Source organism: Lepisosteus oculatus, chromosome 10, assembly GCF_040954835.1.
Source record: "Lepisosteus oculatus isolate fLepOcu1 chromosome 10, fLepOcu1.hap2, whole genome shotgun sequence".
Taxonomy (NCBI): domain Eukaryota; kingdom Metazoa; phylum Chordata; class Actinopteri; order Semionotiformes; family Lepisosteidae; genus Lepisosteus; species Lepisosteus oculatus.
This window is the reverse complement of record NC_090705.1, coordinates 40,647,747-40,674,794: the sequence shown is the minus strand read 5'-3', so window position 1 is coordinate 40,674,794 and position 27,048 is coordinate 40,647,747. Positions and strand designations below refer to the sequence as shown.

At 38.7% G+C, this 27,048-nt stretch overlaps 1 protein-coding gene and 1 long non-coding RNA gene across 2 annotated transcripts; both read left to right on the top strand.

Annotated features, from left to right (window-relative positions):
* Positions 1 to 93: 93 nt before the first annotated feature.
* azi2 (5-azacytidine induced 2) lies at positions 94 to 21,458 on the top strand. The gene is made up of 8 exons (XM_006635619.3): positions 94 to 313; positions 2,667 to 2,899; positions 3,822 to 3,938; positions 6,067 to 6,166; positions 7,126 to 7,259; positions 8,221 to 8,282; positions 14,436 to 14,563; positions 18,560 to 21,458. The coding sequence occupies exons 2-8, from the start codon at positions 2,672 to 2,674 to the stop codon at positions 18,895 to 18,897; spliced, it is 1,107 nt and encodes a 368-aa protein (XP_006635682.1). The 5' UTR covers positions 94 to 313; positions 2,667 to 2,671; the 3' UTR covers positions 18,898 to 21,458.
* Positions 21,459 to 21,894: 436 nt separating this feature from the next.
* LOC107078561 (uncharacterized) lies at positions 21,895 to 27,048 on the top strand. Its single transcript, XR_001479512.2, has 3 exons — positions 21,895 to 22,141; positions 22,828 to 22,977; positions 26,451 to 27,048. It is a non-coding gene; the product is annotated as an uncharacterized lncRNA (long non-coding RNA).

The following is a 27,048-nucleotide window of genomic DNA, read 5'->3' as shown; positions in this document are numbered from 1 at the left end:
CTCAGGTAGCGCATGACACTGTCACTTTAAATGGTGCCTCACCCGGAAGTGACGTGAGCTTGAGATTGTTTTACTTCCTCCGGAGCAGAGGGCGCCAGCAGTGTGTTTCCTGGTTAGTGCAGCAGCAGGGACTTGCGGCTTCTGTCTGAACTTTGCTGTCCTGAGGGGGGTGATGACATCACCGCCTGTGTTGTTTTATTGAGTCCAAACGTACTAACATCGCGCGTTAAAAATGCCTGTCACTCTTGCGTTTATTGCAATAGTAAGTTGGTAACGTTCGTCGAGAGTCTCAGTAACGCCGATGAAGTAGCTGGTAAGTGTTCGGTTAATTGAAGTATATGTTATACCTGATGCACAGAAAGGTAAGATCTGACAAAGCAATAATGGACTATAAATGGCCGTGATTACTGATGATTATTGTCTGTTGCATTTTTTTTTGAAAGATCGTTGATTTTCCATTAGGGTGTCAGTTGTCCGAGGAAGAGGTTTTTGGAGTGGAACTTGTTTTTGTTTTGTGACGCCTGACTTCCTGGTGGCACTGTAAAACCGTTTCCACGTATGAATGTCCTGCGTCTGGTGTCACCAGTAGCAGGCTACCTTGCATTACAATTGACAAAACAGGCAGTGGGGAGGCCGCGGTTTATTACATGACACAAGGCGCTGGGGTTGTGTTGATGAGTTGTGGCAAGTGACAATAGAAATGATGTTGCAGTTTCTCATACCTCTGCTTTGCTTTCTGTTTTCGGTGATGGGTGCTTTCTCTTTCGTTTATATTCATGTGACACTAGCGGCCTGACTTGATTCTGACCTTCCTGCATGACTTCAGATCATTAGAAGTTTGCGGACCACTTCCGCACCCACTTCATCTCTTTTTTTCACATCCGCATAACACTCTACCTGCCTGGCAGTGGACAGACGTGGAGTTGTCTGTTAACGAGCTGAAAGCTGATGTGAAACAGAGTGTGCGTTCTCTCACTCTTTTTAGATGGGACGGAGCTAGAGATCCCATCGTTTAGATACAGAATTGCTGTCAAGTTTCCTGAACCAGGTTGTGCATTAAATCAGAAGTTATATGCACCCACTGGTTAATAATGACAAAGTTTGTTGGCACATTTCTGTCTGGTGGGGGGTACAAGTATAGTGGAGTAGAGGGTTTGTAACTTGCAACTGGATGGAGTTTAGCTTTAGACCAGACCTTATTCGTCAGTCATTCACCATACCTGTGGCCAAGGACACTAAAGCACAGTGCTGGCAGTGATCTATTTGAGAATCTGTAAATGGCCTTTTTTAGTTCTGTGACCTGGGTTTAGTAGAACATTATTTATACCCAATTCAGAAGTGCAGGTTCACTCTCACTACTCTAGAGATGCCTTGCTTGAAACTCTTTCAATTGAAGAATAGAGAACTTAAATAATCCCATTCGTACTGGGGGTTTACTCTAACATGGATGCTTTGATCTTAACAATACAGTTTAAATTGAAGTATAGTTTGCGCAAAGCACCTTCCTACATGCGCAACACAGTCTGTTATTAAATTGAATGTAAAGTGTAAGCCGACAGTGTAGCCATCTCAAGCTCCTGACACTGATCCAAAAAGCATGAGGGGAACATAAGGATTACTGGTCTTATTCACAAAATTTAAACTTCCATTAATATAGTCTGTTATTAAATTGAATCCCTTGGGGATTTCTGGATTGGTTTTCTTTTTTAAGTGGTATTCTTAAAAATACTCAGGGTTTTTTTTTCCATAAAAAGGTTATGTTTTCACAATAATGTTATGTATGAACTAAACAACATTTAGCATTAATTCTATAAATGTTTTGACCTAGACCGATACAAAAATCCCCAGATCTGTATGCATACCTAAATGTGTTCTTACCCCCATGGCTTAGAACATGTGAAGAATCTGCAGGTACATACTCTGTAAAGGCTTTTGTTCTCCCTTGTACTTGAATTGTGGCCTAAATTGTGAAGTTATGTTTCAAATTTTGGTTTGTGATTTTCCCATTTGGAGAACGTTGTCTGAATGTGTTCCAGAAATAAAGGCTATAACCAAAGGGAAAGTGAAAATCTGTCTTTTATTCATACACTTGTGGCTTCCCCATTCTAAAGCTCTCTGAAATTCTCATATTTAACATTTTACTGTCACTGGGCAGGTCCTGACAGTTTTGCTTTTCAGCTGCAGTGCTGTATTCTGGCTTAAATCTCACACGGACATTGTCAGTTTTTAAGTCACATGTTGGGAGGGCAACATTTTAACATGTTTAACGTGCTGAACAACTATTGCTGAAATAAAGTTCACTGCTTTAGCCAGCCCGCGGAAGATAAACATTTAAAGCTTTCTGCCATGAGATCTTCACGTCCAGATACAGTATGTGGCCTGTCCATATCTGTATAACTGCAAGTTTGAAGAAAAGTCAGAGTGTGGCTTTGTTTAAATCTGGAGAGAGTTTTTTTGTGTGTTTATTTGCATCCTCCAATGCATGGCTACACAAAGTTGTGTGGTTTATATAATCTGGCACTTTTTTTTTTCTCGAAAGCTCATTGCATTCGACAGGATGCGCCAGTCTGAGCTGAAGGCTGAGTGGCGCAACATTCCTGCCTGTTCTGCCATCTGGCACGCGGAGCAGTATCTTGACCCTGCTCCTGCAATCTCTCTGAACACAGGGACCATGGACTCGCTGGCTGTGGAAGACGACATCTGCATCCTCAGGCACGAGACGGCTGACAGCCTGCTGCAGCCTTCGAAGGAGAGCCCTGTCTCAGCCAGCTCGGGGGACGAGTCCGTGGCTTCACACTTTGCTCTTGTCACTGCCTATGAAGACATCAAAAAACGGCTGAAGGAGGCAGAAAAGGAAAACGCGCTCCTGAAGAAGAGAGTCAAGCAACTGGAAGAGAAGGTAAAGCTTGATGTAACATGGCTAGGCAGGAAGAGAGACTGGGAACATTTATAACGGATTTCCTTGCTGTCACTGAACCCCTAGAAACGCATGAAGAGAAAGAGGGTTTAGTGATGTCCTTGTAGCCGTCATGTAATTCCATTTATTAAGGACTGCATTGCGCTGGTAACATAGCGACCGACTTAATTTGATCCCAAAGAAGGGACTCTGAAATGTTTCCATTTAAAAGAAGGGAGTTGATATGTTTACCTGAATAAAGCCGAAGTGAAAACAAGGGGCAGGAAGACGGCTGATCAGATTTCTTTTCACTTTGCAGTCTTGCAAACCGCAATTTGCAAGTGAATTACATTTGCGAATCTTTAGTCATTGGTATCAATAATGTACAATATGTATATATAGATTCATAGAGACAGTCTGGTCACTCCAATTATAGGCTAAAATGAAAGTGCATATTAAGTGCAATTAAGTTATTTAAATGTGAAAGGTCTGCAATTTTAACTTAAGATAAAGTTGATCTTCCAGTAAAAGGTTCACATTCCTTCTTTTTAGTTTTAGACATGTTGTTGTCTAGGTAGTTTTATTAGCGCCACATGTATATTACCATTGTTTCTTCTTTATTCATTGCCCTGGTATGTGCTGTGACCTTTAGATTTAAAATATTTCTCAAAGTTGAATACTACACCGGGGGGAAATTAACTAGCATTAAGGTGGGGGGGGGAAAGCAATTTGAAAAGGATTCTGAAATATTAGACGGGAAATGAGATCTGCTAAACCACTGTTATAAAGTGTAATTTCTCCAGAGCACTTCTTGGGATAATTAGGTTATTCAAAACAGTCCACCAGGTAATGTGCCAAACAGGCAAAACAATTCTCTAGAATGAATGTTGCACAAAAACCTCTTCCTTTTGTCGGTTTTCTTTAGCTTTTTAAACCCCACGAATTAACGTCGGAAGGATCCAAGTATGTGAACCAAGCCTACAATGCCTATGTTGGGGTCTACATGGAGAAGACTGACCTGCAGAGGGAGCTGGATAAAGTGGTGTGTATGGAACTCTGCGCTGCTCTCAGTACTGATCGGTGGTACGCAGATGCCATTGGGTGGTTTTTGTGAAAAGTATTTTGTTGCACGCACACTGAAATATTTCCTTTTTTCATCACGTTGCACGCTTGTGTTCCAGATTATATGAAACCCTTTTTGCCTTCACCAAAATGCAATTGTAAGAGTTTAGCAACGTCAGGCATTGACTTTTTTGACATCTCCATTTACTTGGAGCTGTTTTATGAGATTTCTTTTTGACTGGTTGCATTGTTGAGATTGAAGTATTATTTTTCTGTGTTTCTTCTTTTGTGTGTGTTCTCCAATGAATACATTAAGGGTCATTTTCTGTAAAAGGGCGATTTTTTTTTTTTAGTATGGACTGCAAATTAAATAAGATTATAAAGCCCCTTCAAAGGCTGTATCAATCTACCAGTACTGTAGCTGTCATGAGTGGACAATGATTTGCAGAAACAGGGATATGGTGCGACTTTCTACAGCAACTCAGTGCAACCACTAGGTGGCACTAAAGCTACAGTTCTAAAAACTAGCCGTTGTTGTGTGACCACACCGCTACTGATCAGATGGATGTAATGAATTCCAGAAGTCACAAATGTTTGAAGATATTTCCTTCCACCAGATTGTACTAGTTCTACATATTGGAGCTGGTGAATTGTCCTCATGTCCTGGGAGATTCTGTGGTCATATCTAATCAGTTATTTACCTTTAATAACCTTTAACATACCCACAGTTATTAGGGGGTCAGCATTTGGGATAGTTTTAAAAAAGCTTCATAGTAGGAGACAGAAAACTGGAGCCGTCCAGTGTTCCAATACAAAACGTGCGTATCATTCGTGCAAACACCCCGTAAATGATCCATCCATGTTTTTGCACCTGCTGCTGAAATTGTAAGGTTTCATATTTAGCCAAAAAAATAGCAAAGGAGAAAACGTTAGCACAGAAGCCAAAAATAGTCAAAAAATCAAACTCAAATACAAGTATTTGTGTCTAGAAATAACACAAATCTACTAGGATGCAAGCTTTTTCTGTGCGTTATAGATGGGTGTTAGCTCCAGCCAAACGACCATCAGAACAGGCAAGATACTGCTGGAGCACATCACCCTGTACTGTACACACATGGGTCTTCCTTTAAAGAGTATACTTTCTTCACAAGCCTTGTAAGATGGCGGATAAGCACCGTATAACATACTGCAAATATTAGTAATAAAAGAATACTTTTGCTGGGGGGGGAAAAATGGCATGACTCATACAGTACCTATTTATGAGACATCACATTTCTACATTCATTCATCGAAGAACATAGCAAAACTGAAAATGGAAGCACAGCATTCAAAGTCAGTCAAGAAACTGGTAAAACATTGCGCTTTTCAGTTTTGATGCAATTGAAGCAGAGCTACAGAGGAATGGATGGGGGAAAACATATTTTTAGCATAATCAGAAACACTAAATGAAACATAGCACCAGCTTTCAAGTCTTTGTTGCTTTTTATTTGAACTGACTCTTGACCAAAGGCTCTACTGATTTACAAATTTACAAAGAGGATATAATCGGCAGTTTTCTGCCTTAAAACGTGGAACAACTATACCTCTACACTTTATTTTAAATGAGAAAATCCCTGAAATTAGATCAGAAACATGGGGTAAGCAAGTTCTGGGTATTGTGTAAAATAATAAAATCCTGTTTTGTAAAACGGGAGCAGCAAAACTCCAGACATCCTATATTACTAATCTTCTGAGCTGAGCCCTGTAAAAACCACACCCCTCCCAACGAGGGCACAAGCTCTGACCTGGGAAAGCTGCCCAGTTAACCCATCACGTGGGTTTTTGCTTTTTCTGTAGTTCCCTTTTGTTTCATAACTTTCTTTTTTGATTCATTAGGAGTGGCGACTGAAGGTCGCGACAGCTAGGGCATTCGGCAATCCCAAAACACATGTTGTTGAAGGGCCGTCGGGAACTGTGCTTTGTGCTGATACTGGACAGCCTCGCTACATCAGTACACACGTTAACAGTTGAGGCTGTGTCAGTCTTTGCCTGTGTTCTCATTGCGGAGCTTTTTTGTTTTTTCTTGGCTGCTGTGTTATCGTGACCAAAAAAAAAAAAAACAATCGCAGAAAAGAGAGAAGACGGAATCCGAAACCCTCTTGAATGAACAGCTGCAAGCCAAAGAGCTGGAGCTGCTGCAGCTCAGGACTGATGTGGAAACGAGCCAAGGTAGGATGAAACTGCGTGGCCCGTCCCTTCTGTGTCTACTGTATGTGTTTAAAATCGCCCCGTTCTGTCTGTACCCGCTGGCTTTTCATAGGGAGAGCATCTGTGTGAACCTGAGTAACAATGCTCATTGATATAGCGCCTTCCCACACCTGCTGTATAGAATAAAAACAAATAATAATAATAATTGCTTACACTTATATAGCGCTTTTCTGGACACTCCACTCCAAAGTGCTTTACAGGTAATGGGGTCTCCCCTCCACCACCACCAGTGTGCAGCCCCACCTGGATGATGCGACGGCAGCCATAGTGCGCCAGAACGCTCCCCACACACCAGCTATTAGTGGGGAGGAGAGCAGAGAGTAATGAAGCCAATTCATAGATGGGGATTATTAGGAGGCCATGATTGGTTAAGGCCAATGGGAAATTTGGCCAGGATGCCGGGGTTACACCCCTACTCTTTTCGAGAAATGCCCTGGGATTTTTAATGACCACAGAGAGTCAGGACCTCGGTTTTACGTCTCATCCGAAGGACGGCATCTGTTTACAGTATAGTGTCCCCATCACTATACTGGGGCATTAGGACCCACGTGGACCACAGGGTGAGCGCCCCCTGCTGGCCCCACTAACACCTCTTCCAGAAGCAACCTTTGTTTTCCCAGGAGGTCTCCCATCCAGGTACTGACCAGGCTCACACCTGCTTAGCTTCAGTGGGTTGCCAGTTGTGAGTTGCAGGGTGATATAGCTGCTGGCTATATCACCCTGCAACTATATATGGCTATATCAATATAAGAGACCCACGTTTACAGTAGAAATTAAACAGAAGTAGTTCTGAATGCTACTGGTGAGCACTAGGATAACTGACCTATGGATGAACACTGGATGAGCAACGCTGCTAGGACCCTTGTGGGTTCTAGAATCTGATTTATTGAACATAGGTCTGTTTGAATTTTGTTTTCCAGTGATGAAAACAATGAATAGCACACAAGACTACTGGGACGTCTATAAAGTCAACAGCGAGCTGAAAATACACACTTTGCAGCAGGAACTGGAGCTGCTGCATCTGGAGTATAATCGTCTTCAAGAAAAATACAAGGCAAGGCCTTCAAGAGTCCCTTTTTTTTGGGCTCACATGGGGACTTATATCTGTTGATAGTAATGGACAAAACAAAAACTTGTAACTATTACACCCTTTGTAAGTAAGGGGAAAAAAAACTTGAAAACTATTCTTCCCAGGCACACATTGTCATTGAGAGATGTGATCTAAGCTGAATGCCAGTGTGACAGCGTATTATACTGCCCAAAATGTGGTCTGGCGAAGCAACATCCTTTGTGTAAATGTAGTACTGGACATAATTATTTAATTAATTGTATTATGGGAATCACAGCTGAATCCAGGAGGTTCTTGTGCTTTAACCTCCTGGAGTAAATCTGTATAATACAGTGCCGTTTATTGTTTTGTTTCTGTGATGTGGAAATAATTTGTTGTCCCTATCACTATTTGCAAAGGGTGTACAGAGCATTGTCCATAACTTGCACGTCTTGGAGATTTGAAGGCTAGCTTTGAGCAGACGCCAAGAGAAAGAAATTACCCAAATTAACAAATGTTTCAGCATTTGTGCCTTCATCTGTGTTGACGAAGACAGCAGCCAAAAAAACAGGTTTATTTTCTTAGGGAAGAATTTAATCAAATTAGATTTTTTTGGGTTGTTTCAGGATTTAACAAGGACACTGGAGTCGAGCGCCCTGAAATCCTTGTTAATGAAAACATGCACATTCCATTGAGTTAATTTGTAATTTAAGTCTTCAGCCATTGCTTGAACATTTAATTTATAATGAGCTTAATATTGCAAATCGGAGCCTGCTTTGCAAACCTCTCTCCTACTGTAATAATCTCAAATGGAGTGTTAAATTATTCTGCTGTTACAATATAGAGGAAGGTTGTTTCCGATTGGGTGGGATGCAGTCATGTTCTGAGCACAATTTCACTCAATTTCGAAAGTGTCAATACTGAATAAGCATTTTAAGATTTTTTTATACATTTTTGTTTTTTTCAGGACCATCACTGTAGTAATGTTTCCAAGACTGACTGGAATAACGATACTGAATTGAACAGTGGGTATGTTAAAGGTTTAGCCATCTTTTCTCAAAGTGGGAATCCCACGACCTTCTCACTCCTCAACTGCTCTTCAGATTTGCAGGAAATATTTTCTGTCTTGTTCTGTTACTCCTCTAGTCTGTTTCTTAAGATCACAAAGTATATGCAATGTGAGAACTGTAACTTGGAAACACAAAAATAGTGCAACTAACGTTTTTCATAGAAAATTAGTGCCAATTATTACTTGTATATTTATTTTCCTAAAGCTATAGATTAAATCACATATTATTCTATTCTGTAGTTCAAAATAATGGGGGTGTCATGTTCACATGTTCTAAGCTTACATGGGCCAGAATGTTTTGTAATGTGTTCTTAAACACCTTCCATTTATGCTCATTATATGCTTTAGGTTTTTTACAGAAATACACAGTAAATATGTTGCAGTTATCCATTTCCCTAGTCTCAATCCCTAACATTGGATTCTATGGTTAACTTTATTTACTATAGTCCTTGGTTTAGGTTTTTATTAAAATATCAGTCCTCTAATTTCACTATGAGTTGCCAGTGTTTAATTAGAACTTTACACTAGATAGATGCCAGAAAGGCAAAAAAAAAAGCTCATCAGATGCATAGAAATGTGTTTCATGAGCAGATCAACTGTTTCTTTTGTTCAGTCATAAGATAAGATCACTTTATTGGGCGTATGGATTTCTTGTATCAGGAATTTGTCTTTTTGCATACCCCAACTTGCTCTCCATGAGGCACACAGACAGGGAGAGAAGCTTGGGGTCAGAGCGCAGGGTCAGCCATTGTACAGCACCCCTGGAGCAGCTGGGGTTAAGAGTAGGATTCCTCTGGTGGCCACGGGATACGAACCGGCAACCTTCCAACCACAGGCGCAGATCCTGAGCCGCAGAGCCACCACAGAGCCCGTGTAATGTTGTTGGTCTAATTAAATAAAATTAGATTTTACTTTAAGACAATTATAATAGCACACATACTGTAGGTGCAGAACAGTTCCCCACACACAAGAGGGCACTGACGGACTTAAAAAAAGATCACTCTTTACATTTGCTTTAGTGTAAATTTAAGTGGAAGGTATAAACACAGATAAGACTTTATGCAGAACGGATCTTAAATATTGGAACAGGTAATAGGTTTATCCCATGCTGAAAAGAGAAGAAAGAAAATGCAATATTTCGGCTGTGGAGCCTTACACCCGAAGAAGGCTCCACAGCCAAAATATTGTTTTCTTTCTCTCTTTTCAGCATGGAATAAACCTATTACTTGTTCCTTTGCAGCCTATGCATGCTGACGCAGCTACCCACCTGAACTATTTTAAATAGTTTTACTAATGCATCTTAATTCTTAATACTTTTTTGGGAGGGTTGGTGATGGTTTTGGCACGCTGATGGTTTTAGCACATGGTGAAAGAGCCCATGTAACAATATAATAAGGACTAATTGTATTGGAAGTGTTTTAATATTTTATTGCTTCTAAACAAATCACTAAATATCACCAATATCACAAAATCGCCAATCTCATCATGAGGGAAAACATCAATTGAAATCCTGGCGGATTTTTTGGGCTTTCCTTCCATGCAGGAAAATGTTTTGTCCTTTTCCCTTTTTCGTCTTGTGTTTCTAGTTTCTGCTCCTGGAAGAACAGCTCTCGTAGAAATGTAATGATTTCCGCCCACACTCACACATAGGACTGAAGTACAAGTTCAGCCTCAGTACATGGTCTCAGATGGTGGAGATCTTTGAGGACCACAGCCAGTTGTTTTCCCCCTCCATGTTCATGCGCCCTGAATTGAGTTGAATTTTAATTACACCGCTTCATTTCATAATAAATTAACCATACAATAACCTTATTTAAAGATAAAATATTGTTGATGGAAAAAGCACTGTGGATATATAGGGAAGTTGATCTGAGTTTTGATAAAAAAAATTGTGGCTGAATTTGCCAATGGTGCTCTTTCCAGTTGTAATGACCTTGAATATGGTGAAAATGTGTTACTTAAAAATAGCACAGACTGTTGTAACAATAGGATCTTTACCCGTTGGCCACTCTGTGAAACAACCTTTTTTGCTGGAAATGATCTGACATCCTGTGGAAATTTTGTCAGAAAACTACTTCAGGGTATACAGAAACTGAACATTTTTCATAATAATTGCAGGGGTGGTCAAGTTGTTTTAACTTAAGAGGTATTATTAAAAAAATCCATTTTTTTTTTACTTTAAATCTTATGACAAAGCCAGGTTTATAGAGTGATTCTGATGCAATCCTAGTACAGACTATGAAAAAATGTTCCTTTTCAAATTAACCAGCAGAATATTTTCCCTGAGACATGGCGATTCATGGCTGTGAAAACTGGAGCCATAATGTTTCATTTGTTCCCTGGCTGGAAAAACTGGCAAAACCAGCCATCCTCGTCTGGAGCCAAAAGAGGGGTTCAGGGAGAACAGTTTTCAGCTTTGTAAGTTCAACTACTGAAGTCACAGCATTTTGACTTTGCTGACTAGTCCTGACTCAGAAGCTATGAAAGCTAACAGCTATCCTGGGTTATTTCCCAATAGTTGTTCAGTGTACGGTAAAGTATGTGTGCCATCGACTGATTCAGATGTGGCCTGGTCTGTGACAACGTCTGTGTGATGTCTATTTTTCTCCTCAAGAGGGAGCTCAAACACAGTGTTTTCACACTTGTGATAATGTAAGACACAAAATATTGTCATTTATAATCTCAATTTTTTTACAGGCATGGAATAGCAAAGCATACAGAAAGGCTAGAAACAAAAAATCTCGAACAAAATAGTTATTCTTCAAAAAGGCATTTGCACACACACTTGAATAATTTGCACCCCGAACTATTCTGATTTTGCTAGAGGGACTCTGTGTGAAGATTTTAGTGATCTCCCCCCAAAAAATCAGTAGACGAAATCATTAATGTGCGATACTGCTTGTTGTTTTGAAGTATAATAATCCGTACGATAATCATGGTCAAAGGCAGACAAGGGTTAAAGAGATTTTCTAGCTTTCTAGTCTCTCTTGTTTGTGAAGGTGTTTGTTAAAAGGTTAGATGTGCATTGTTTCAGATGGGGAGGCTGATGTGTAGGCCGGGTGTCAGCATGTGGTCTTCTAAGTTCTTGTTAGCTAATCTTGCCTATTAATGTGTGAAAGACACTTGAAATTCACAGGTGTACAATACACACCAAATTACAATCTAAAAAGCACATCAGAAGACAAAAGTTATTGTATTACTAGAAGTTATTGTCATAATAAAATAATTCCAATATTGTGGTTTTCCACCAGCAGTAGTAAAAAACAAATTTCTTAGACATCGAACTGTAGAAATGAGTAATTTGCATTACAGTAATATAATTAACCATGCACACTGATTTATTGTCATGCTCGCCATATTCTGAAACTCAAATGAGTTTACATAATTCATAATTAATTTAATTGACCTTTATCCTAACAGGATATAAAAAAGTATCCTTCTGAATGTATTTGTTTTATATAGAAAAAGTTTCCTTTTCTAAAATGGTTCTTGATGTTATTAATAAGTTGATTGGAGAGACTACTGTACTTTGAGGTTACAACAGGTATATGAAGATCACAGTGACAAAGTACTGTACACAACACATACCGTATTTGTTATTGGCTGTAAAAAAAGTGCCTGTTTTGCTGATGCACGTAAAAATCAACTCCTTGCTTACACATTTAAAAGAGATTGTAACCAAAAACATGTCATTACAATTTTCATATTTCTGTTAATTGAAACAAATTTAGAAGTCTTCAGAGTACAGTCTCTGTACTAAAATGCAGTATTTAACTGGGGAAAAACATGAAAATGTAACTGGGCTTTATTTGTGTTGATTTCAGTGCAATACACAACAGGGCCATTCTTTACTAGAATAATTCTTCACATTTCAGTCATTCTAATTTATTAATGTAAGTTTATAGTACAAACTTTCTTTTGGTACTTTAAAAAAATAGCATTGTTTGTTAGTTTGAATTATCAGTCTATATAGCACATGATCACATTCTTTGGAACTTGTTTCTGTGTGGTCCTAATTTTTTTCTCTTTTGAGATTATATTTTTGATGCGGGGAAAGTACAACATTTTAATATTTTTATTTGGTCTTGCTGTTCTGGGAAGAGTTCAGATGACAGCATTAATGTCTAAGGAGTAGTAGGGTAAAGTTTGAAGATTATCACTAGTAAACTGAATGACTGACTCATAATGCATCTCCGGAGAGTGTCGTTGCTAATTAGCACGGGGCTAGATATTGTATGAAAGAAAGCAAGAGACAAATGTAAAAACCCATGAATTTGGTATAGAATTTATTTTGAGTTGGTCAAATTAAATTCAGTTGCTATTTAGTTTGCATTTAAAATGTTAGGATTTCATAATTGTTTATTTCAGTTTCACTGATGTGTCCTCTTTGATATCGGGTATTCAGATACCCGACACTATGTTGCCAATTTGCAACCGCAAATGGTAAATGAAGGCTCCTTGTTGCCCACCTGTATAAAACTATATAATATAAGTCTGATATGTTTTATGTGTATTTCTTTACAAAAGCATTGTAGTATAGTGCTGTAAAAAAATTAGAACTATGTAATTTAAACTTGTGGTAATGTCTGAAAATATTCTTAGGTATTCACTGAGGCCAGTATTCAAGCAGTTTATTGTAAAAATAAATGGAATATTAAAATTTAAAATATATGATAATAACTCTTAACATATGAACAAAATCCAATTTGATCTGAAACAACTTCCTTTTAGTGTTGAACACTCACCAAACTACTTACAGTACTAGTATTTATGTATCACATATTTCATGTTTGTGATCACAGTTATGTACTACGTATACTTCTCTATATATAATTTAGTGTTGAATGTCTGTTCCTATACACATTGAGAGAACTGTGGGAGAAATTTGTTTCTGTAAAAAGAAAATTAACACCACTTGGTGAGACAAAGATCTTTGATCTATGTTTAGTGGTACGTACAGCGGTAGTGAGACTTTCAGAGTAATATTTTACACGTCATCAGTTATGAAGGCTTATTTATATATATACGGAGAAAATCAAATCTGTTTACAGTGCTTTTGACATTGCATATGGTCTCTTACAGGGCATACCTTAAAAATTATAGAACAAATTAGGTTTATGTGGGATTCATCAGATTGTACTTTACTGACAATATATAAAATATATATACTAAAACATTAAATTAATGTGACAGAGAATGGTAATAAATTAGGGTGAGAGAGAGATGAAAGTTGTATGTATATATATATATTCTGTGTCATAGTTAATTTAAAAAAATTAACAACATTTTTAAACAGTTTCTAATAATTTAAAATATGAAAATATTAATTCAGTAAGGCTTGTACATGAACTACTACCCAGAAAACCATTAAATAGTACTTATGGAGGAAAACAGTTAGAGAAACACGGTCAGTTTATTTTTCCTGCAGGGATATGAAACAAAACAAGGCAGTTGTTTGTAACATTCCTAATGTAAAATTACACGTCAGACTGTTCTTTTCTTCTGTAGAGAAGCAGATGCAGAATTTTTTTGCATTGATTTTAAATTAACTTCTGTCTGCAGCTCAACCAATGTTACGAATCTCAATAAACTATTTGTTTTCTAACCTCAGATATTTAAGGAGTGTCTTGTAGAGATAAAATTCATTATCAGATATTAGTTTCTATATTACATTACAAGGGGATTAGTGTGATATACTACAACCATGCAGAGAGATTTGAAATTCGTACGGGTTATATTTATACATGAATGTTTATGTGTCGTATATGTTTTGTGTGGATTTTTTCCCCCTAGTCCTGGCGAAAACAATTTGACATTTCGTGACAAATCTGCTTTTTTTTTGGCGAGTTGCAGTGCACAGCAGTAAAATCAGAAATGAACAAGCGTTCCACAGAAACTCTCCGCCGTTGCCTGTCTCATCTTAAAATTGAAATGAAATGTAAACTGATGAAATTAGGATTTTTTTTGTCTCTACTGAGCACGGGCTCGTGTCATTTCGGTCTTTCTGATTTTCCGCGCGACGGTTCGTTTTGTTAAGGTGTGGAGGTGTTGTAGGGGAACACAGTCCGGGAGGGTGACTGCAGTCCAGCGGCCTTATTTGTGTTTATTTCCAGGGACGCGTCGCTGCTGAAGACGTACGTGGACCTGAGAAGAGAGATGTCTAATTTATATGCAGTGACTAAGTCGCAAGCCAAGATGGTGAGAAAGCTGAGAGACAGCTCGCAAAGTGCAGTCAGCAGAGGTAAGTCAGGTGGCTGGTGGGTAGGAGCCTGTGCGATCACTCATCCCATCTGCATTCTCTAACTCGATCAATTATCAGGTTTTATCAAAATATGACAGATAGAATCTCAAAAAGCCCATCGCACCTTTTTTTTTTTCTCTCTCTCTCTCTTTCTTTCCTTTTCTTCAGCCTACTCACTTGCTTCGAGTTGGGGTTCTACTTTCCATACCGGTCAGCTTAACACCTGAAGGTGTTACTGATAGGCTCTCCTCTCTAGTGACTTGCCTGCTGTGGCGGGTTCACACTGCTGTGTGTAGACACCACAGTGTTAACTCTTTGCTTATGTTTGACATTTACAGTAACCAGTTCACACAGGCACATGCATACAATCTTTTGCATGTTTTTGTTTTTTACATTATTTTAGTGTTTTGCACACTGGCATCCAAAAAGATGCATTTCTCCACAATTTAAAATAAAATGTACAACTCAAACTCCACCGTATATTTGTAGTAAACATTCTGTATTCCGTTATTCACCTTGATTTTCTGTCTGTCTCAAGTTGACTGCGATGGGAATTTTTTTTTCTTACTAAGTGATTAATGTTTTTCTTTCCCTGCATTAATAGTGTTCCTTGCACTTTAGACATTGAAAAAATGTGTTGATTTTCTGAAGGTTTAACAGATATTTTTGTGCCTTAAGCACAGTAATTGGGTAACTTCAGCCTTAGAATATTTTTTTCACTTACAAGTTAAACTGAAAGTCATCTTTTTCACAACCCGAATATATTATTTTACAGCAAATGACCTGATCTCTCGGTGCCACCTTTCATGTGCAAATTGTTCATGTTTTATAATATGCAAACAATAATGAAGTGGTTTAAATGCTGTCATGGAGAGATGGAGACAAGCACTAGTTTCCCTTAAAGTCGTCCTGCAGCACATATTAACATACAACACAGTGGCAAACATGCTTATTAAAATATTACAGATAATGAACTCCAAACGCAGAAGGAGTACTGTTCATTCAGAAGGGATTGTATTGTATTCCCTCAACGCTGCTAGTAAAATAGAGGTGAAAATTAGAAGACAGTGAAGCACGTCAGTAAATATATTTCAGCAGTTCATTAGGATTTTTACTTTCAAAATCCGTAGTAATGGTTTGAATTTAAACACGTGATAGTTTTAAATTGTAGTTCATTTTTTTTATTTTTAGAGATGAAATCAATATCATTTTGGTGTCTCTGTGGATGAATATATTCATTCGGACTTTTTTTTTCCTTTTCGACGAACTTAAAAAGATACTCTGGCTTATGGGTGAAGCAGAATGCTGATTCAGCAGGCTGATTCATCGGCTTTTCAGAGAGCACAATAGAGATGCAAACTTCACATCGGACTAAGCTTTTAAGAATTAATTTCAGAATGCTTTCGTGCCATCTTAACCAGTTAGAAACCACACATCACCCTTGTGAAATTGTCAAATTCTACAACACTGAAGTGCCTGATCTCGTTGCGGGTAGTGTGGATCATTTTCTTTTTAAAAATGTACTCATTTAGATTTTGATCAAGTTTTACGGAAAGTTTCCGTTTTTGTTTTTTTTTTTTTAAAGCCCACTGGGTATGGCCTCTGTTCTAGGAGCAGATAAAGACCTTTACTGTTGACAGTGTGAGTTACAGGGTTTTATCCAAAAAAAAAACAGATTAAAAAGTTGAACTATAGCAGTACAGAGATCTTAACACTTAGACATTTCAGTCTTCTTTGGGCATGAACATGTGCACATCTGCATTATTATAATTTTTGTATCATCTCTTTAGGGTGTGTTCCCTTTAGACCTTTCTGTATGGGAATCCCCCTGCTTTGTATGAAGCAACAGAGCCTACTTAATAAATTCCAGGGGAGATTCCTAGTGCAGCGAGATACACTTCTTCTTAGTTTCTGTTTTTTAAAGCAATATCCTATAATTCTAGCAGCTGACGCATTTTATTTTCTGTTCTTTAATGTAACTATCAGGTGAGTGGAGTCTTGCTGTAAGACTATAGTGTCCTTGATTTCAGAGATATTAGTAATTGAGGTTTTGACTGTAGAAGGGTGTCACCTATGAAGAAGAACCTGATTTACAGAGACATTGTATTCTTTGGTTTGTGACTTTATGATATCATCTGTTCAGGGTGACACACAAGTTTCGACAATGTGCAAATGTTGTTACAGTTTCTTTTGTCATTTGGAAACGTTGGAAGGAACATTAACAGAGTTTAATTATTATTTGTGGTTGGACATTTTATTTTGGTTGTCATTTCCACTGGTTATTTTGTTACATTGTTTTTGCCAGTACATTTTTTTCCCCAATCTGCAGAGACCGGAATGGTACACAACATATTTGCATGTATCTACTCTTTCGAAAACATTATTTTAAGATACGTGGAAGAAAAGCCAGATTTTTTTCTCAATATTGTATTATTTTCCTCAGGTGTGCACAACTCTGGCCTGGAGAATTACTGCCCTTTGGGGTTTGTAAAAGTCCCAGTAAAAGGGGTTATTTGGGCCAGTAGCTTAAATTACCTCTTTAAGATCTCAGGTGGAAAGAAATCTAGTTGGCCTTTCACCTCTCCAACACTGCATGTGAATGGCAGTGATGTACCTTAACATTCACTGATCCTAAAGTGCTTATCCTAAAACGGAGAGCTGTTTCATAATGTACCCAAAGTGCAAGAAAAAGAGAAAATAATGAGGAAAAGACTAATTAAAGTTAATACTTACTGTTATTTTTAATTCATTTTCAGTGCATACACCAGACAAATGACAAATGAGAAAAAGGTAACATGTATATTGTTGTTTTTAGATCTCTCATCAGTGATTTCACTAAATCAAAAACCAGTTTGTTTAATCACTGAAGCTTTTCTTTCTTAAACTTAAACTCAAATACTTTTTACCAGGGTGCTATCTTTTCTTTAATAATGCTACATGGTGTTTTCCAGATTGCTTTTTGTTACAATTTTCTGCTTGGCTCGCACTTGCAAATACATTTTTGACAACACAGAAATACCTCAGGCTGGTCTTTTCTTTGGTAAAAATGATTAAGAGCTGGTCATTACAGTGCACCGTGTATGTTGTGTATACCTAGCCTTGGAGATGGGTTCCCAGCAAGCTTATCTTGCACCTAACAATTTAATTCCTGGGGTATGGAATATAAGTCAACATCATACCATCGGATAGTTGATGATAAATAAATATATTCAATAATGAATAAATGAAAGACGACACTGGTAAAACACATGATCTGTAGTGGAATGCAAGGTTAGGCCTTTCAGTACTAAGAACAGCCTTTGGTTCTCGGGGGGGTTATAACGGCATGGGTTAGTAATGATGACTTGGGGGACTTTGTCTGGCTTTTACTAAAAAAATATCCTCTTAGTTTGTGATTATTTTTTTTTCCTGTTCTAAATTTCTATGAAATGCAAAATTAAATACTCTCTGTACTGGATATACACATTATAGCAAAAGGTTTTGTCCTATAAGGGTACTTTCCCTTAGCTTCAGTCATGAACAAAAAGGACTGAAAGATCAGAAATGTCTGTGTTTTCCTGCTATCTTTTCTTCCACAACCAAAGGTGTTACTGACCTGAAGCCTCGAGAGAATTAAAGGCAGATTTAAGCACCTGCTTGAGGGAAAGAGGGGCGGTTGGGAATTGGAAAGCAGAAAGCACCCATAGATTTTCTCCATGGTACATGTTGCATTTCTGAGAATTAACGCCGACCGAATTTAGGTTAATCCATTATAACAAATGTGTGTTTTTGGCGCACAGATATCAGAACCGCATTCTAAGCTGGTCTCGCAGACTAAAATTACTCGCAGGTCCTAGACTTGTTCACCCGAAATAACATTATGTCGTCGGTGATGGGAATCGGTAAAACTGTACAGTTAGGAAGGCCTTTATCTAATAACTGGATGTTATTAGACACTGAAATTCCGGGGCATCCGTTTTCAAACGTTGCGTATATTTGTGTGCGTATTGCTTCCAGGACCTGCTTCGGTTCCGGTCCAGTGCTTTGAGGACGTGGAAAACAACCACCGCCTGGTGAGAGTGACCGCGCCCGGCTCCCCCCTCGCGGGCTCTGGTCCGGGCCCGACCCCGGCGCAGGGCCCGACGGGGGAGCTGTGGCCTGACCCCTGGACCAGTCCCCGCCCCCCCCCGGTGGGCAGCCCCGGCTCCTACGCGAGGACCTCCCTGGACGACGGCTCCTGGTCCTTCCCCAGCCCGCCGAAGCCGAGCGACGCCCTGTTCTGGGAGGCGGGGCGCAGTGCCTCTTCGTCCGACGCCCCGAAGAGCCCCGGCCCCGACTGGCTCAGGCCTTATTGACCCCCCCCCGTTTAACCATCGGGTGGACAGCGACCGGAGCGGCCGTGAGCTCCGGTTCTCTTCTCTTGGGCTGCCTTAAGTCAAAACAGTTTCTCGTAATGGGACGCTTTTTTTTTGTTACAGAGGTGATGAGTTTCAGTTCGGGTTCTCTGGTGAAGGGGAACCTGGGCTCCTGGCGTATTTGGCATCTGGACACCTCACAAAGGGGCCATGATAGAGGACGTTACGATGCTGTTAGCGCTACGTTGGAGTGCAGCGCAGATTAAAGATGGATAGGAATCTTAATGACTAAGGAAGGATAAACACTGTAAGACTTTTCATTGAACCCAAAAGCTAACTTCCCTTAATAATGTGAGATAAAGGGTATGTGGCCGAGATCTGTGTATTGATATGGGTGTCACGTGCTGTTTTCAGCCTTTGGTAAGAAGAAAGTCCACATTATTAGGCCATACGTATAAATAATGTGAAAGTTCACATTACTAGTACTTTTATTATTTCTTTATAAACACTTTTTTTAAGACAGGGTTGTGATAATTTTCCCCACAAATGTAAATACATGAGGAATCACCTTTAGGCTTGTTGAGTATAATTTTTCATGCTTCTAACTGATACAGTGTGCTGTTTGAGGTGATCTGTTCTCCTATTTGCGTGATCAGACAACAGTGTAGCACTGAAAGAAACAAGTAAACACGAGATTTGCATTGATAACTGAATACAAAGCAAAAAAATTGGTTACTCAAGACGGTGCTCCACGTATAATTTTATTCACCAGCTTTTATGTGGCATATTTGGTGAATGCCTAAGTTCTATTTCAGCATAAGTCCTATAGCCTGGATGTTTTATGTAACATTTCTTTAAAATCAGTTTAGTACAGTATGTCAACCACTGTACCCTTGGGACTAATGCTTCACCTCTGAAGAGGCGGATGATGTCATCTGCAGAATTCATCTATATTGGGGTGGTAGTACAACTTTAGTGATGACTTTGTCTTGCCATTTTCTAGAACAGATACCAGGCCTTATTTTGTTCTCAAATTGAATAGCTCATAAAGTTAAGTTTACAGTCATACACCTGTCTTTGTTGCCCACTCCAGGCAAAGTGCCCTCTTTGCACTTGCATTTCAATTTGCACTTGCATCATATTAAAGTAGCCTTGCTCTCAGCTTGTATACTCTTAGAATGTGGATCAAAAGTACCGCACTTAGCAAATGTTGTGATGTCACAAAAATTAAAGTGTCGCTGTTGTGTGTAGTGTTTGTTCGTCGTATTGCTCACTTCAAAACGAGGCTGAATGGAGCTGGGTGAAAAAAGGCAAGGAACTATGGGCCTTTATCCCCATCTCCTGAGATGTAGAAACTGCTTTTGTCTTCTGCCTCTTTGTCCTACATTCTAATTTTAAAGTCGATTCCATTTAGATTAAAGAAATATATAAACAAAAACCCATTTGACAAACTTGAAGTAATGCCTGTGGTAAAACTATTTTACACGGGTTTCATGTGCTTCATGCGATGTTTTTATCCATTTTATTTAATAGATTTTAGAAGATTTGTTTTTGCTGTGATGAAAATGCACTTTTTTTTTCTTGTCGTACAAAGCAGCCTAGATGAATGAAACCAAGAGGTTTGTTTTAACCAAAGCTGGCAGGCACAGCTTAGTAGATCGGGAATTGGAAAATTAAAAGCTGAGTATTGTACAGAATCAACCATTACAAAGAAGTTAAGGTAGCTGGGAATTCAAAACTAAGGCTTTTCATATCTAGAGTAATATTTGTGAGGTCTAAGCCAATATGTCCTCTCTAAAGCCTGAGAATATATAAGTTCTCTCACTGCTTTTGCAGCAGATTATTTTATTACAGAGAAGATGAGGAACATTAATTGATTTCCTCTTTAATATTAGTGAGCATCATTCATTATGGCTGGCGATGAGAACATCAACGTTCTTTCAAGAACATCTCAGTCAGGTCCTCAGCCCCAGAATACTGACGTGTAATGGCACCAAGCAGAAAAAAGAGTGTTCTACCAATTTTCACCGTTTCCCGTGATATTGCTGATGTTTTTGTATGTTGTATGTTGCTGCAGCTATGCATGTTGTTCTTTCCAACTGGCAGATAGAACCCAGCCTGTGTAGAACAACAAAGATTTGAAGCCACTGTCATTACAGACCAGTTAACCAAAGCAGCAGAATTGTAAAACAGTCGAAGCTATGCACTGTAAGCATCTGTTACATTTATCGGATGTTGATGCTTATTCAGAGTTGTTTTTATGTAATACACAAGAAAAGGAAGTAGTTTGAGTTTTATTATAAAGCTCAGTTATTGCAGCCACTGAAATTGCATGGTAAATTAAGGGCTATATGGAAAGCTGTAATGTTTTATAGGAGGGGAAAAAACTCTGAAGGAGTCCTATTTTATATTTTACATAACATAACCCTGCATTATACTGCTGAACAGGTTTCAAGCCAAAATGCCATAAGGATATGGACTGGATTTTGACATTTCTGTGGAAGAAAAAACCTGATTGTAACTATGGGAAGTAAAATAAATATGCGTTTCCGGATCAAAAAGTTTGAATAAAATTCTTATTGATGATAAAACAATGTTCAGTAACTAATCTTTGTTTAAAAGCACCACATTCCAGTAGAAAACCAAAAGTCGAAAACATGAGACCCAGCAATCACTAATAAGAAAATGTTACAACCAGTCTCTATTAATATAAAGGAATAAGTAATAAGTTAATTCCATGCTGAAAAGAGAAGAGAGAAAACAGCGTTTCGCTTGTGAAACCTTCTTCGGGTGTGGTGCGACATCTCTCTTCAGCATGGAATAAACGTATTACTTGTTCCTTTGCAGACTACGCATGCTGATACAGCTACCCACCTGAACTACTCTAATAATATAAAGTGTTCGTGACCTATTATTAATGCCCTGACTGAAATGTGACTTGATGTGAAATTATTCCTGAAGAATTAATTTTGTTTTGGAGAGTGAGTCTTTCTATGAAAAACAGTAGTTTAAAACGGTGTAGCTAATATTTATCCTGTCTTGGCGATGTTTTAGTAACTGAAGTCCACCATTGTAACAAGTATTCTGCATTTTCCTTTCATGCACACGGTTTTCTCCATCGATTAAGAGCCGACACACCATACACTCACAGAGATGACCTGAGAGGTTTCAGTTCAGGGAGATCGCATTGAGATGTGGAATATGTCCTCACCTGACTCATCGAGTTTGCTGTATTCATCACCATGTGAATAAGCCTGTTACCTACCAACAAATATGCATCACGTCTGTCATCTCACTCACGTATTTGGTTCAGCCTGTGATTAATGGAAAGAGTATTAGATGCTGGAATTTATCCTGACCAATGAACACAGTTGGCTCTAGGGACTACAGGCTCCAGCCACAGTAATGGAACAAAATCCCATCTGCATATAACAAATCAAAGCTACAAGGCTTTTGTCTCTGCGCACCAACTACCTGTGTAATAATCCAGCGCAAACAATTCTGTAGGAGCTGGATCTAAGTTCAATTCCCTTCAATCAACTTTTTCCCTTTTTCAAACTGCAGTGAGGTAGTTTACTCTGGAAATATTTAGAAACGGCAAAAGTCACCACCTAATGAGGGAGCCAAAAATTACTGTATTCACGGCCTCATTATAATAAAATACTGATTTGTGTCAACGTACTGGCACCTGGGCCATGATGATAGGAAATCTTTTAACCGTTTGAGTCTCGGAAAGATGAGCTTCGGTTACAGAAAACACAATCTCCCGTGCAGGAATGAAGCGGTGAGGTGGGTGGGAATTCGACACATAACTAAAATGTAGGAAAGTGCCCATACTGGGAGAGATGGCAGTGTGGGATGTGAAGAGAAAAAGGACCATCGCAGATATTTTTGTTTTGAGGAACAGCATGTGTCCATTTATTGTTTCAGATTATCTGGAGAACTAATCCCTTTGTGACAACAGCTGAAGCACAGCGGGTTATACACCACGTACTGTACCATTGTGCAGTCTAATATTGGAAGGCTCACAGCAGTGCAAAACCCAAGTAAAGATGGACTGCAAAGCTATCTTGCCAGCAGGTAATTTAGCCCACCCTCTGTTAGAAGGACTCGGAATTTCTCTGTCCTGGACAGCCAACTGCCTCAATTCCCGTTTTTGACATTTTGTTTTTGGCATTAACAAGGTCTGTTCTTTTCCCATTACCTTGTTAGCACATTCTATCATTGCAGTACTGTGTCCATATGTTGAATTCCCTGGAATGCATTTCGGGCTTTCCCTTAACTAATTAGCCTGCACACCCATTTTCTCATTACCAAGTATTGCCTAGCAACAAAAGTGCAATTTTCTCAGGCAAACTTCCTTCTCCTAACCTGGTTAGAATCTTTTTTTTTTTTCTGAAATACCACACTACAACACGAGCTGAACTTGAGATTCTTCAGCCCCTCACTGTCTTCACAAATTCTATTATTCTATCACTTTCCAGTGGTGTGCCATATCCGTACTTCAAATTCTGTTTTGCTTTTTGTTAAAAGGGGGCAATTCCTGTGAAAGCGTGTTTTAAAATGACTGGTTCTGGTAGAATCTGAGACATTCCCTCGATAGGGTGCTACTGGGGCTCAGAGTTGCCACTAGCAGACTCTGTACCCAGCAACAGTCAACACGAGAAGATTATTATAAGGAACGCTTGACTCGGATGCGCCAGAGTATTCATTCGATACATCTCGAAAATACTTTAACAGTTTTAGAGTTTAATGACATCTGATTCGTATAATAAAAATGCACATGAACAATACGAGTTGGTGTACAGACAACCTCTTGCAGATGAATGCATACTGAAATATTACACGAAGAAGTATTGCTGTTTTCCTCTGCAGCTGATATGGTTTAAAATCAGAAGGCAGTCACTGTTGTTGTGAGATGTTCAAAGAGAGTTGTTAAGCAACCCTCTGCTGTAGATGTTTCTGTTCTTCATTACCCAAATCACAACAAAGCCATTTCCTGCAGCTCATATTCACCTCTGTAGGTGAATGTATAATATTTGTTTATTAGCTTCTGCATTTTCATTAATAATGACCCAAATTAACAAAATACCATTAACAAAAGAGAATATTCCTTACAACACTCACGTTGTGCACAAAGTGAACAACATCGTTTTGGTGAAGTAGCACATGAGGAAAGAACCAAAACATTGTCTAAAACATCCAGATTTATATTGGATTTCATCTAGCTCTTTATATCACACCCTTTGACACCGTAATCCTTTAAACAGTCAGTAAAGCTGCACTGAGCTGGTGATAATACTTAACGAATAATGCTTTCATGATTAATCCTCAATAAATAGTATCTTTATAAGGCTTTATTTTGACACAAACTTATAATTTCTCAAAATGTTGCTTCTTGAGTCATTGGGTGCTTCCCACAACCATTTGCTGACCACGTGTTGCCCAATGAAAAAAAGCCTCTATGCATCTAAAAATGTGCATTCAGCAGCTTAATTAGCTTCAAGCCGTTTTGAATTTAATATTATTTTTTACTTCATCCTCCTATCATCCTCTGTATAGTTTTTAAGCCATTACATGGTGATTAAGACCTAATGTGCTATTCGAAACAGAAGCCTGTCTTCTGCACAAGTAACCTGTAACACACAGGTCTATAATAAATAGGGTGTATGTTAAATCTATCTCTAATACAGAGAAGGACAATGTAAGGCAGTCCATTTCAAGCAGAGTAATTGCCGGGACCTGACAATGAGAACGACATAAATGAACATTCATTGTCACAGGATCTGCTATAACTGCAGTGCACGAACAAGAAACTTAAGGATTGTAATAATTCTGCCTTCCAAGACTAACACTACAGAAAGGACGCTTGGAAACGTCTAATGCTGTTAGTAGTCATTCATATTTTTTAACCCTGCCATCCAGACTTCAGGCTTGATGCTTGCATTGCTTAAAAAGCAAGGTCTCCTCCAGAGAAAAGCTTAGGTGTCACTACAGCGATGCCACTGAAGTCAAGCCTCCCAGATTGGCAGGGGTGAGTGTTTGGACCCATGCTGGTCTGGAAAGAGCTTGCAGCTTTGTCACCATGCAGGAGTGCATACCAGAAGTATACTGTATACCATGGAATGACAATCTGAGGTTCATTCTCCTCAGGTGGCTTTTCTCCAGTGGCGCATATTGCTATAAATATCGGTAATGCATGATTGGTGGACAGACATAAGTGCATACTGTAGGTGTAACTATACTACACATAAAATAAAAAGAAATCTAATAATAATGTTTAATGTTACTCTTCTCTGTTCTGTATTAAAAACAATGCTTTTTTGTAGTTATGACAATAAGGGTAACACTGCAAACCCACAAAGGAAATAATTACGTGCATAACGCACGTGTAAGAAAAGATACACAAAAAGAAGCAAGATCAATGCTTTGCTTTTTTAAAGTAAAGGCACGTTGACATAAATTGGGGAGTACCTGCATTTGCAATATTATGTTTCATCGGATACAGACAAACCCAAACGCAAAAACATTTGACTCATCAGCTTTAAAAGAAGCACGACGTCCAGGACACCAGCACACTGGAAGCTGTCTGTGTGTCAGCTGATGGCACTCCTGAAAATGGTAGGACACAGAGTAGCAGAGAGCTCGTGAAACGTGATCTCAACTTTCAAGATGTTCTGCCAAGAAAATAAATGATAATAACATGGTCCTGCAAACTGTTAATTCTAAGTGCACATGTGTAAAAACTCATTCGCAGTTCAGAGATTTCAGCAAGGAGCTTGAACCTGAAGATAACCCTGACAATGCCTCCTTATTCCATATTTGTTAAGGTGGCAGATCTGAAGATTTAAAAAACATTTCAATCACTGTTCGTTACTCTCTTAAACCCCTCCTTGGTTAATCTGGTAAATAACCTTTCCCTCTAGTTACAGTACATACATGTCAGCTTTGGAAATAGAGTAATAAAGGAAAGAACAACATTTAAACAATTGTCTTGTCAGACAATATGGTCGATGTTAAGAACTGTTCTTTTAAATTGCCAATGCTGGTTGTTGAAGTGTTCTGTAAAAATAGGACCTTATCTCTGTCAAGGAAGCACTGAAATGTATCCGATTGTAATGAAATTGAATGAAAGTAAATTGAATTTTACTTGTTGAACATTCAATTTAATATTTCATATTGCTCATTTCTTTCTTGAAACAGATCATGTAAACACATTTCTGTGTCTGGAATAATAGTTAATCGTTTCAGTTAATGAAAAAATTAAAAAATGTTCATTTAAACTGATCTTGGTATTGTGAGATCAGGCAAAATGGGGAAAAAAAAAGTTTTTATGACTAGATGTTTAAGTATTCAGTTATTCTGCCTAAAATGCGAATAAAAACTCGTAAAAATACAATCACAAGATCACATTTCTAAAACAATACATGCAATTGACAAGCAGGACAAGAAGAAAATATGACATTCTCAAGCTAACTTTCACAATATATTTTTTTAACTAATCTAAAACTGAAAAGTGTGTTCTAACCCCCTTTCATTAACTTCACTACTAGAAATGAACATACAACAGTCTTCCCCTGTTAGGAGAGCAGCTCTGCGTGGTGGGAGCTGATCATGGTCGTCCACGGGCTGAGAGCACACACAGTGCCACTCCACGTACAGCACTGAGCTCCTCCGCTTTGCCAGGAGACCGGATCTCCTGCCACAGAACTTTACAACGTCTAGCCTTCAGAGATGTGATGTCACCTTCTGTTACAGTGTTGCCTTGCACACACAGCCCCGTTGCACTCCGTCAAGCGAGGAAACACGAGAGAACATTCCTTCCAGAAGATAAAACAATGCCTCCTTCTGCAGTCTGTGCTTCTGAAGATGAGCACAAATGTGCTAAGTTTGAAATTACATCATCCTCAGTAGGGAAAGGACAGCAACTCCTCGTACTGGAAGATACACTTGGTGTTTACAGTATACAGTATTTTAAACTGATTAAGTTTTTGAATATAAACTGTATAACGCTCTCGACTGTTTTCTCAAATTCTACTTTCTATTTTGAGTTTTCTTGGTTGAACACAGTACTGTAAAATATAGCAGCAGATTAAACGAGCCCGTCTCCCTGCCGGAGAAAATGGTTATTTTTTTACTCATTCCACAGTG